Here is a 13380-nt window from a genome sequence, read left to right as displayed (position 1 = left end):
GTGGAACAGAGGAATAACATTAAGCGGTGGCTGGACGCGGGCTGGATGTGAGGTTCCCGCAGAGTAGGAGTAAGAACATTCTGTACGTGCAAATGGACCATTAAATATCCAAACACTATGGAATGGAGCTAGCGGGACAATGAGATGCTGTAAATGCATGCCCTGGCACTAGATGAATGCTTTTCACTGGCTCTACACACCGGGGTATGTTTACTATTAGCTTACAATCGGACGTATTGACAAGATTTAATGTATTGCTAAAGAGCCAGGGATAGCGCACAGATGGTCTAACCAGGGGGAAGGTACCGAGAGATTGACGACGCTCCCTGAGAAATTACAAAGTGACCTGAAGTGTCTTATGCAACGTTACCATCAGGTCGTGTACTATTTTCACGTTTTTTCTCCCCTTAAAGTGGTATTTATAAGGATCAAAATAAGATCTAATGAGTTACACCCCCAGCAGGGGTCTTAGTAGAGACGCTCCAGTATTCGTCTGAAGGGAGTGAAGTTGAGCTGTAATTCCAAGCATGGCCATTATACAATGTATGGTGCTGTACGGTACGGGGTAGACGCTGAAGTAGGCGTATCGTTTGTCTGAACTGTGCCGTTTCTTTACAAAGATGAGGTTGTCCCCTGGCCAATCACAGCCATGACTAGTTGCTAGAGGCATTAATTTGCCAGATTGGCTGTTCAGTAGCCAATCCGGGTGGCGCAAAGCGGGAACCCGAATAGTACGGATCCACACATCTCTACTAAGTAGGCCCAATTGTCAAGTAGGAGGAGTCAGGTAGTCTGCTCCAACCACCCACCTGAGAGCCGTATTAGCATATGAGGTCCCAAAACAAAGTCACCGACCTATCATATTTGATATTTGCCGCTGGAAGGACCTGTCCAACACATAACAAAAACGAGTAAAAATAGATATACAATAAAAATTCATATATGTTTTGTGGGGAAAGATCATTTATAAATTTTAATCTTTTTATTTGGATTTTTTGTGGCGTAGGAGTCCAGTAGGCGGTCTCACACGGCCTTGTGTATGTGTGCACACCTCCGCAGGGACTCCTAACACCTTCTCTCGTATCTTTAATATACTTGGTATTATTATTACTTTTATTACTATTATTATTACCACAGGCGGTCTCTGACTAAGGCTACAATCACACGGCCATATGGGGGACATATATACGGCCGACGAATATACACCGTATATATGTCCCCTACAGACGGCAATGGGCGCATGGCGCCGTACCGTTCCTTAGCCGGGAGAAGGATAGGACATGTCCTATCTTTCCCCGGAATACGGCGCTGTACGCCATATATCACTATGGAGAGGGGTGGGGTGAGCAGTGCTCACCCCCTCCTCCTCTCCCTGGCGCTAACGTGTGCCCGCCATACTACGGTACCCGAGGGCACACATCCTGTGAATGTAGCTTTAAGGATAGTCGACTTGCAGACAAGCCCTAGTTACAGACAGAACTCTGGATACAGATAATTTACTGTATTTTAGTCCCAGGCTGCAATCATCCGCTGTACGGGGTCTGTAACAAAGCTTTATTGATCCTTGTTCCGATGACAACCCAAAATTTGAAAATCCAATTTTCACAGGGTCGAAAAAAAATTTTCGACACTGACAAAATACACCAGTTACGATTTACATACAAAAAAGAACCTATCCTGTACATAACCAGGGGACTGCCTGGTAACCTATTCATATTCATTTATTTTATTTCATTTTAGAAATTTCATCACCTTTTGTTTTGTAGCAAACCATAAAAGAAAATAATAAATTTATCATAAATGATCCAACAAAAATGTAGTTTTTTTTTCTAATTTGGTTTATAGTTTATTTTATTATTATATTAATGATAATATTTTACATGAATATTTTATTTTTTAATTTGTAAAAATGCCGGCAACAAATTGAAAGTATTAAACATTTTTTTCTACATCTGATTTATAGTCTAATTTTAGTGTCTTTTTTTGTTGTTAAAATTATCTATTAGAAATCAGGTCGTGCTGCATAAAGTATAGGCAAAAAATTCAGGATTAATCGGAATAAAAAAAAAAATTATATAGTCTATAATTTATTTTGATAAAATCATAAATATAAGAGAACAATATAAAAAATAACCCATACTATAAATATAACTAATCCCGACCTAATGCAAATGCCTTATAGTTTAATTGGAACTGCACAGGCAATCCCCGGGTTACGTACAAGATTGGTTTCAAAGGTTTGTTCTTAAGTTGAATTTGTATGCAAGTCGAAACTGTATATTTCATAATTGTAGATCTTGACAAAAATTTATTTTGCCCCAGTGACCATTGGATTATCGAATTTTTTTGCTTTAACTGGACCAAGGATCATCAATAAGGCTTCATTAGAGACGCCTTACAGCCGATCACCGCAGTCTGGGACTATAGTAAAGTATCCAGAGACTTCACCAGAGGTCACAGGGGTCCGTCTGTAACTAGGGGTCGTCTGTGAGACGGTTGTGTCCTTAAGTAGGGGACCGCCTGGATTCGAAAAGTCTGATTATATTTCAGCAAATATTTGAAATAAAACCATTAGCGTGTGTATTTGTCGAAAATGTTCTAATCTTGCCAACGGATCCACATAAATCACCCTAAAAACATCCTTTTTTAAAAAAAAAAAAAAAAAACTTTTTAAAGTATTTTTTTTAAATATAAATTATATATTTATATTATTGACAAACAAATAATAAAAAAAAAAAAAAAGTCAATTGACCTAAAATAACGAGACTTTATTCCCGTAAAACTGGGTGGAAGTCTGATCTCCTTTGATGATAAAGGAGGCTTCTGCTGCTCGGAGTTGTTAAAAAAAAAAGGGAAATCGGACAATTTCATTATCCAAACTGTTTTCCCTTTTCCTTTCTGTTGTTTGAGCTTCTCAATGGTTGCGATCCATCCTACCTTGCTGTACAAACATCTTTACATCCTAATTGCCCTGACATCAATAGTCACTAAAAAAAAGTGACCTGAAAACAAACATTCGGAGCGCAGGGGATCATTTTTTAAATCCCACCATGACTGGAGGAGCGGGGGAGGGGAGCCATTGATCTGGAGCCATGACAGGCCTCTCATTCATAGGGGTTACTGTAAGTTACCTCTGCACCCCCCCCCCCCCCTCCCCGGGGAAACAGAAGATGTTCCTTTAATCCTTAGAAATGGGAGATGACAATGGCCGCACATCAAAGATAGCACAAGACGGTGAGTAAACACTAAACTTTTTGTAATTCGGTGACTAAACTGAAGGAAAAACAAATTTCACATATTCCCGTATTTGTTTTCTGTCACCAAAGCAGAACTAATGCCTCTGGAGAATGCCGAGGGATTATTTGCATCTTCTAACAATTCAGGTCTGTACAGTAGATCACCTGTGACTACATGTTTGAAGAACTTTGAAAAAAATTGTAGATTTGAACCATAGATTTATAAGATAGACGAGTTTTGTATGATTTCCCAAAATTGAGTCAATTGTAGTTATTATACGTTTATCATAGATATATGTTAAGCCCAGCCCCCTCGTGTCTAGGTGGGCGTTGCTTTCATTTTATAGCACTTATTTGTACATGGCCTCTGAACAAGGTGGCCTGCAAAGGCAATCTCCTTAATTAGAATCTCTTCCTGACCTAAGTCGATGGCCTCTCACCTAGACAAACCAGTTCCCTGCACTGCACTGACGAGATGCAATAACAACTCAACATTGCTATTCTTTTTGGAAAATACTTACCGTATATTCTAGCGTATGAGCAGAGTTGACATGGGCTGAAAAACCCTTACTCGGCTTATACTCGAGTCTATGGGGGAAAAAAAATGTTTCACTTTTCCAACGCCCCCACAGGTCCTCTTCTGTCTTCATCTCTGGCTCAGTCTTCGGCTCCCCGCGTGGTCACCGCCATCGGCACACACCATGATGTCAGCAAGCAGCTGACGTCATGGTGTATGCGACGGAATCACGTAGGGAGCCAAAATCGGAGCTGAAGACAGTAGAGGACCTGCAGGGGCATCAGAAAGGTGAGTACAGACGGGGGGGGGGGGGGGGGTTAGGCTTGGCAGGGGGCTGCTGTCTATATACTAATGGGGCAGGCACTGGCTATCTACAAGGGGGTGCTGAATATATATTGGGGGCAGGGGGCTGCTGGCTATATACAAGGGGGCAGGGGGCTGGCAATAAACTAGGGCCATGGGCCTGGCTATAAGGTGGCTGCTGGCTATATACTAGGAGACAGGGGGCTGGCAATATACTAGGCGGCTGCTAGATTTATACTAGGGGGGAGGGGCTGGCTATATACTGGGTGGCATGTGCTTTGAACAATGCATTTCCCGCCCTAGGCTTATACTGGAGTCAATAGGTTTCCCCAGTTTTTTGTGTTAACATTAGGTGCTTTGGCTTATACTTGGGTCAGCTTATACTCCCACATAAGATCCCACATAAGATCACTACGTTTCTCAAGAGTCAACCCAACAATATTGCACATTCTTTACTGAGAATCCCCAAGAGATTTCTTGCAAAGGGAATGTCCTTACAGAGAACAAATCCTTTCAAACCCACCTATCTGTGCAGGACACCAAGAAATCTCTGGATGGAAGGACTCTTAGACTAAGTTCTCCTAATTCAAGGAGTAGACCACACAACCTTTCCAGTTTGGCTTCGGGTTACTCCCAAGGTGGTTGTCTATGTGACTCCAGCCGTTTTCACACTATAAACCTTGGACAAGTGTCTGGACTTTAGGGAGTCCATCGGGTCATTAACTCTTAATACAGGGCAGCAGCCTACCCATGGGCAGGTAAAGAAATATTGGTGTGACGTACAAGGGAAGCATGCAGAGAATGGTCCCGACCTTGGCTTGATCCTGACCATTCTCCGCATGCTTCCCTTGTAACACAGGGAATGCTAAATCTTGGCCAAGAACAAGATGATAGGATCAGTTAAACAGAGCAGAACGGAAATGGGATACAGAAGCCTAGGTGCAGATCAAAAACACAGAAGAGTTACGGTAACGGATCAGGCCAACACAGCAAAACACTAGCAAACTACGACTGTAGGTGTCAACAGGAATTGTAAAGTAGGTAGAGGATGCCAGCTCACCTTCCAGAGAAGACCGGATCCGGCACGGGCCAATCCTCTGCTTGGGCGTAGCAGACATATGGCAATAAAAGTACGGTCTAGCCAAGATCCCAACTCTGATACTTTCTTTATTGAAGCATGTATAGCAATACACCAAATCCACTCAGAAAGACGGTAATCGCCTACGCGTTTCGGAAAGGTTACCTGTCCTTAATCATGGCTCAACAGGAATTGGCCAGGGACACTTTAGAGCCAGATACATTTTTTAGTCAACCATAATGGTCGTAGCCTGGGTGCAGTGCCCCATACTATACATTAAAACATTGTACATAACACAATACAGACTATGAAAACCACAAAAACAGGTGTTATGGCTTCTTTTTTTCAGCACGTAAACATCTTAGAAAAAAAATCTAAGAAAAAATTTAGAAAAATAATAGACCAATATGTTTGAGAGGCCAGAAAATCAGAATAGTGTGGTATGTCGGACAGTTGTATATATACACAGTTTGTGATCAAGACATTTTTCAGGCCCCAGGAGGTATCTACTTTGCTGACATCTTCTGTCAGCTCAGTTTCCTGTGGGGAAGAGAAAAGAACTGTAAATATGCAAAGCGAAATAAATATTCGGCACAATTTAGGATGAGATTCTTTCAATCTTCTGTAGAAGTAAAATGAAATGAGACTTTCTCGACATATGTAGTCAAGAAACCAAAGATGGTGGAAGATCCTACAAGGCCAGAGAGTCGAGAAGAATATGGTTCCTCTTCACCAATCCTAACAGTATGGAAATCTAAGTAGCATAAAACCCTTCGAAATACGGTATCTCCCTTTATCTCAACAATTAGTGAGAACATTTGAAGAAATTGGCATAGATTAGAAAAAGCTCTTGAGACTAAATTAGTGGGTTCAGGGTCTGAAGAGGGTGGATGTATCTACTAAGAAAAATAGAATGTGGGGTAGGTACTCAATGGCTACTCTTTTAGAATCATTTTTTAGAATAAAAAAAATAAGTTTTTCAGGGCTTGATGGCAAAGAAATATCTCCCTTGAAACAATTGGTCACTATGATCCAACCAATTTTTGAGACTAAATCATAAGTCAAACTTTTAGGACCCATTGACAGAATAGCTTATGGATCATTGACCTTCGGAGGTTAAAAAAATTAGGCGTGTCACTAATACGACACAAATAGGATAGTTTTGGTCTTCAAGCCAAACGTGTGAGTTGGTCTTCAAACGTCCATCAAATTTTCTATATATGGAGTCATAATTTAAGTGTACTATATGTTAATAAGACACTGCCACAAAAGTAAGACTAACAACCGAAGCCTCCACTAAAATGGTAAAAGAACAGGTTTTAAATGGATTTTATCAACTTTTATTGGGAACCATGAATCACAAAAATTAGGCCCTGCTCTGACTAATAAATGGAGCTCCATTTACTGTCTATGGGAGTCCCGGAAGCTGTCGAGCACTGCACTCGGCTACCTCTGGCACCCTCATCGATGGGCTTGGCATTTTATAATACGCTCATAGTACAGAATGAAGCAGCAGGGGAACGGTCATCCTTTCAAGTAGTCCCTGGAGTCTTTGACTGTTATAACCAGCAGCTAAATCTGAACATATTGACCAAGAAGATAATTAAGTAAAAGTTACTTCAATCCTAATGCATGCAGTTTTTTGCCAAATTTTATTGGTTAAACTGGTCTGGAAGCTCATATGGTCCTAGAGGAGGGGCAGAATCATCTCATGTACCAATGTAACAATGTCACTTGGTCCAAAGAAACATTAAAGGGGTTTTCCCACCAAGCAAGGATAGGATACGGCCTAACTCGCTGATCATGGGGGTCTCAGTGATGAGACCCCAACAGATCGTGAGATCGAGGGCTCTAATGGAGTTCCACATACCTCCGTCGGACTCCGAGTCGCTCCCAGAGATTAATGGAGCAGACGGCCGCAAATGACCGTTCTGCTCCATTCATCTCTATGGAGCTGACTGAAATGGTAAATTTCCAAAAAAATTAAAATCTGTGCTATTTTGTGAACCATAAGTACATAAGGGTGTTAGCAACTCTTAATGGATCTAAACAAACGTATCACCTCGTATAATCGTCGGGCTCACAAACAGTCCCCTTAATAATGTGGCATATTATTCTAAGCAGTTCTTTCGGATCTAATAGAAGGGAGGAAAAACCCAGGAAAGACCCAAGGAAAAACCCAAGGAAAAACCCAAGGAAGACCCAAGGAAAAACCCAAGGAAAAACCCAAGGAAAAACCCAGGAAAAACCGAAGGAAAAACCAAAGGGAGCGAGGATAAGGGTATATTCAACAGTTCCAGGGGCGTTGCAGTAGTCTTCAGTTCTCCGATATTCTACGTCACCGGGTGCGCCTGGCTGCCAGTGCCAGGGAAACAGAGACCGCTAGCAAGGCAAGCTGCCAAAACCCAGAACTGGAGCAAGTCCGGTACTACTTTTTCTTACCCCAACCCTGGCATCTGTAGGGTTTGCCAGGATTGGATGCAGGATTCGCATCCTCAAAAGGCCTCTACATGCCCAAATATAAAAGCAATTAGTGAATCTCATTCCATTTTTTTGCTACTAGAGTCTACGGTACCCCATTACACCTGGAATTTGGGTCACAGTGTTTGTTATAACTTTCATCTAGTCTAGAAATACAAAATCCTCCGAAGCGTTCCACCACTTCAACGTGGATTTCAGAAATAAGACGTAGAGGTCTACAACAATCTTCTTGTACAACTCTCGTGTTGACGTTTTCCATAACCCAATACCCCGAGGTCAAAAAACACGACAGTGTTCCCATAGTCAAAAGTTAATGTGAAATCTTTTTGGAAACTTTTCTTCTACATCCAGGAGGTTAGTTAAAAAGGTCTTGTAGGGTTAATGACCTTGTAGATAACCCCGCCTGGCTTAATGGAAGTAGAAATACTCTAGTTGTACTTTTGGTGGACCTTTGTCATGAGGCTTCATAAAATCTCAAAATCCAGGATGGGGGGGGGGGGGACGCCGGTCGACTGGACAAAGAAATCTAGAATGCCTTAGATGTCTGTGAAATGTAAAGAAAAACTGCAGAGGGTAAAAGCTGCAACGCGCTCATTAGAAGATTTTCTTCTCGCTAATCAGGAGCAGATGCCTCTCAGAATTTCATAAGTAAGGATGGTGGCTTTTAAATGTGACAGTCAGCAGAGCACGAGAGTAATATTAATGACTTGCAAATGGAACAATACGCAGGACCATTAGCGTTTGGCATTCGGTGAGAGTAAGCTGAAAAGGTGAAAGCAAGTTTATGGGTCAGATGGTTTTTCTGTAAGCTACAGGGTGATGCAAGATAGGGGGGGGGGGAATAACGAAATGGCCACATCAACACTCACTGTTAAGTAAAATACGTAAAATACAAAAATAAAATAGTATTTTTAAATAAAGTATTTTATATATTCTGAATAAAACAGAAAGTCACCAATTAACTTTCTTCTATAATGGGCCCAAAAGAAAAACAAAAAACGGATGGGTGGTGTTTAGTAGATGTTATGGCCAACCATGCATGGGAAAAGTCTTCTTACTCAACATGAATTTTTGCTATGGTCCTACAGCATTTAGGATTATTCATAGGGCACCCCCTCAATAAGGACCGCCTGAGGTCACCTACAACTAAATTCTTAATTTGCCGAAACTTTGTCTTGAGACATTGGAATTCACCGTCTCCTGAGCTACTTCCAAAAACATCAATTTGTTGGCCAATTGTCTGTACTGTTCCTGATCTAAGGATGCAGGTTTTAAGTTGAGCTGAACGTGGATGCATTTTTTGCTCATGCTCAGTAATGAAGCTCCTCCCCTACAGATCAGAGGGGAAGGAATGTCTGCACTTATCTTAGGACTGCTATAGTGATCAGGAGAACTGGATTAAAGCTGAATTGTCCAATGTTTGTTCCCTCTGTATATTGCTTTAGGTTTTAGCTTGCTCCATGTTTGTAGAGTTAGGGTACTCACTAAACAAATATTATTCAGTACATTTTTGATGAAAACAGTTTTTTTCCCCACATAGTGTTTTGCATAATTACAAGTAACAAATTTTCTTCAAGAAAGGATGCAGGAAACGTGACTTAGAAGTCCATATATTTAATTTATATGTGACCGAGGAGCTGACAGGTTCTCTTCAAGATCAGAGATTGGTTGATTGATCTTCCTTACCCACAACTGTTCAGATTTTGTAAACTACTGGTAAATCTTTGCATGAAATACTTGCTTTAAGGCTAAAGGGAAATTATTATATAAAATAAATTAAATAAATTGTAGGGTCTGCCTTCTTTTCCAAAAATAGCACCACTGTGATCCATTGGTTATGTCTAAATTGACCTGCAATACCAAACATGGCCAGTGGATGAAAGTGGCATCGTTTAATTAATTGTTTTAATAGTTGACTCAAAGTTCTCCATCATTCATGGTCAAACCCTAAACCTCTAAAAATGGCCTCGGAAATTGATCTCCAATGATCCTTGAGCTACCAGTGTAATATACAGGCTAATTAGGATGACTGATCTCCTCACTATAGAGGACTATGATTTCCATGAATGAACTGGATGACTTTGGACAGGAATCTCGCTGATGAATATAAACGGAAAAAGATAGTCATTAGCTTCCTGCAAAACCTCCTCTCACGGATTCCAAAGCTTTTGACTCACACCAACGTCAAAGCCAAAAGATTCTTGCTACATGTGCTCAAATAAACACTCGAAGGGACTTGCCGAAACCCATTGAGTAAAACTGGAAATATTCCTGCAATTTTTCCACTGTTTAGCAGTCATTGAGATTTTTAATTACAGAAAAAAAACTGAAATAGAATACTTTGGTATGGCATGTGGTGGATGTTCTCCATGGCCTTAATAGAAGATTGTGAGCAGATCAGAGTCTACTTTAAAACTAGGTCACTGAGAATTCATCTGTGGAGAAAAACCAGTAGCAACTTCACAGAAATTAAGAATCTGCACACTGCCCATTAAAATAGATGACCATGGTGGGTCTTCCAGAGAAAAAGATCATTTCTATAAGTGGAAATATGGAGGAGCATTCCCTTAATAGTTCACCAAATCAAACAAATCAACCAAAAAACAGTATCCACTATCTTGTTATACCAGGAACAGCCACTATTAAAGATTTGGAGAACTGCTTGGCAAACAATGAAAAAGCTTTGGGGTTCATTGTGTTGGGGGGATCACATTCAAAGTCCAACAATTCTTATATTGATGGATGGTTTAGACTATTCAAGTTTGAGGACCAGAGAACCCCCAACTATGCAAGCAGGCTCCTGTGTATAAGATAGGAAAACTAAAAAAAAAACCAATAGGCGTTGGTCTTTTTTATAAATTGTCGCTCCTCTTCAGTACTAGTGTTTTGGTTAGCTGTGGAAGAAGTCCCATGAACATCTTTCGAAACATTTGGTTGGCCATGATGAGATTAAGCTAGTAGGAGGCCTTTGAAGCAATGACTTATGGGAAAGCAACTTAAAAGGCGGCACTAAGGAGATGGTTTTCATAATTCTCGTGGAGCTGGATCTACACAAGAAGAATCAGGTCATCCTTGTCATAACAAAAACCAACCAGGAAAATATCTGTCATGATAAGTCTTCTCGTTGAGGAACTTGAAAATCTGTATCGTTACGAGAAGTTTCCCCTTCCCAATCAACAATGGTGTATAGGGAGTTTACTGATCGACAACGTTCAACTTCAGGTCAACAACGTTCAACCACAGTTGAAGAAGGACTACATTGGCTCCTAATGCAAGTCAAAGGCAACTAAATGTCCAAGTCAGTGTTGAAATTGACCCATTAATGTATTATCTGAGAAGACCTACATCATTTTTGGGCATTACATTTTGTAAATTCAGGGGCAGCTTTACACACACACACCACATACACAAAAACACACACACACTGACACGCACAATGAGAACACATTTCTTGCATACGAGAAAAGTGTAAGAAAAATTTTACCCATAAGGAGTCTCCGTTTCACCCGCTTGTCCACATCAGTAACTGACGTGGAATTGTACTCAGAACGCTCAATTGCAGCCTCATCCTTTTCTAAAACACAAGTAAGGGACAAACATGGAGCATTTGGTTAATCAAAAGCCCAAACTTCTACGACAGCCTCTTGGCAATGGACATCCAAGTCTACAAGCCAGTGGTGGATAGCATGGAATCCCTTACGTAGATTGTTAATCCCTTGCAAAAGCCCACCACCAGAGAAACGATTAGTGGCCCAGGGATGATGAATGAAGTTATATATATACTGAGAAAGGATCCTAATAATAAACCAGGCAGTGAAAGAAAAAAAAAGTGATTAAAAAGTTCTCGAGAACCAAGAAGAGCTTCTGTAAGTGATACACGGTGTGAGTAGACAGTGCACAGTCCGATGATGGATGATTAAGAGACACTTAGAGACGGACCTCGTAATAACGTGACACAGAGAAGGCACACATAGCATGCACGGACACAATCCAGACCACAAGGAGAGAAAAAAATAAAAAGAAAAGAAGATCATTTGGGCAGTGCTGGTTGCCTGCTTGTCTATGGAATACACTTAGGTAGACATTCAGATGTCGCAAAAATAGATTCTAAAAAATTGGTCAACATGCAGTGAAGCAAAAATAAAAGCAGCGGAAGGAATGAAGGGTAAGTTTTGTAGGTGTGTACATGACAAGTTCCATACAGCATCACATGGAGAGGAGTGTTAATGGTCTACAGAAGGTTAGATGGACAGGACAACACAAGAAAGGGTGACTCAAGAAGCAGAGGATCAGTAGGTTACAAAAGCCATGGTAGGATGAAGACAAAATGAACTGGAGGGGGAAGGAGAAGGGGCTGTGAAGCAGGATAGCTTTGCAATGCCTTGGGATTAAAAAAAAAGAATTCCAAAAATTTTTTGTATCCACCGATTCTAAATAAGATGATTTGAAAGTTGCCATCAACTTTTTCTGCTGCCTTTGGGTAGATATGTCAAGTTGAAGAGCAAGGGCTTAAGGAGATCAGAGGTACAGGTTGCACTTGGGCTCAGGTGTTTGGTAGGGTCTCAAGACTTTCTACCACATGAGAAGACATCATTACTTTACGGAATTGTGTTTTTTTTTTTTTTAAACTGTGATCCAAGGGCTTCAAGTTACACCTTGGTTCCAGAGTTGAACGCATGAGCTCATCACACTGGTCCATATCTATCATTTAGATGAGATAGATAACCATCTGGGCTCCCTCATCATCTGCTCTTTTCCATATACTTGGCCTTGGCTGACAGCCAAATGTATGGACTTGATGGATGAGGTCAAGTCAAGTCCCGGACAAGTCAAGTCCCGGACAAGTCAAGTCCCGGACAAGTCAAGTCCCGGACAAGTCAAGTCCCGGACAAGTCAAGTCCCGGACAAGTCAAGTCCCGGACAAGTCAAGTCCCGGACAAGTCAAGGCCCGGACAAGTCAAGGCCCGGACAAGTCAAGGCCCGGACAAGTCAAGGCCCGGACAAGTCAAGGCCCGGACAAGTGTAATAATCTATTACTTTTTAGCAATACTCTGCTGTAGTTGATAGAAATTGGACTGTTTTCTAAGACATAGCATATAGAAAGGGAATGCCCCTGGGGAATTTTTTCCCCCCCTAAAAACAGCTCTACTCTTGCCTATGAGTTGTGACTGGTAGTGCAGTTCCATTTGAAGGAAAACTGTCAATTAAACTGACCCACACTAACTAAACAAATCTTTAATCTTTAGCAGTTTTCAAAGTTCCACAGTCCATTCGGAAAGTTGACTCACCATCTATGCAAATAATCCCATGTGAGTCCAATTGTCATCTTTCCTTTGAGCCGAGTCCAGCATATTCATGTACTTCCTGCTCAGCAACGCCTCCAGGTTCCTGATTGAGATGCTGGCTGCTTAACTCGCTGAAGAGAATTCCTGAGGAGGGGGAATGAGCGAGTTGAGAGAGCCACTGACTCAATGCAGAGAAATCAAGACCCTCAATACTCCCCCTCCCTAAGGAATTCTCTTCAGTGAGTCACACAGCCTGAGAGAGGAATGAGGTAGCTGAGGTAAGTGACCCAGCTGAAGAAGAAGCTGAAGGAACAACTGAGATGAAAGAACATCAATATGCATAGATGGCGAGTCAACTTTATGAAAGAACTGTAGAACTTTACAGGCATGGGAAGGAACAATATAGGGATAGTTAATAGCAGGTTTCAAAGATATGTTTAATCAGTGTGAGTCAGTTTAGCCGACAGGTTCCCTTTAAGA

At 41.2% G+C, this 13380-nt stretch overlaps 1 protein-coding gene across 6 annotated transcripts in view; it reads right to left on the bottom strand.

Moving 5' to 3' along the window:
- SCUBE1 (signal peptide, CUB domain and EGF like domain containing 1) overlaps positions 1–13380 on the bottom strand; it is a 156063-nt gene that overhangs the window by 42053 nt on the left and 100630 nt on the right. For 4 of the 6 annotated variants that reach the window (XM_072145350.1, XM_072145351.1, XM_072145355.1 and 1 more), the window contains one exon: positions 11100–11189. The exons of the other annotated variants lie outside the window; for them this stretch is intronic. In XM_072145350.1, coding sequence (XP_072001451.1) covers positions 11100–11189 — 90 coding nt within the window. The remainder of the gene's footprint in view (positions 1–11099; positions 11190–13380) is intronic. 6 annotated transcript variants of the gene reach the window in all.

Source organism: Engystomops pustulosus, chromosome 4, assembly GCF_040894005.1.
Source record: "Engystomops pustulosus chromosome 4, aEngPut4.maternal, whole genome shotgun sequence".
Lineage (NCBI taxonomy): Eukaryota > Metazoa > Chordata > Amphibia > Anura > Leptodactylidae > Engystomops > Engystomops pustulosus.
This window is presented reverse-complemented; position numbering and strand designations above follow the sequence as displayed.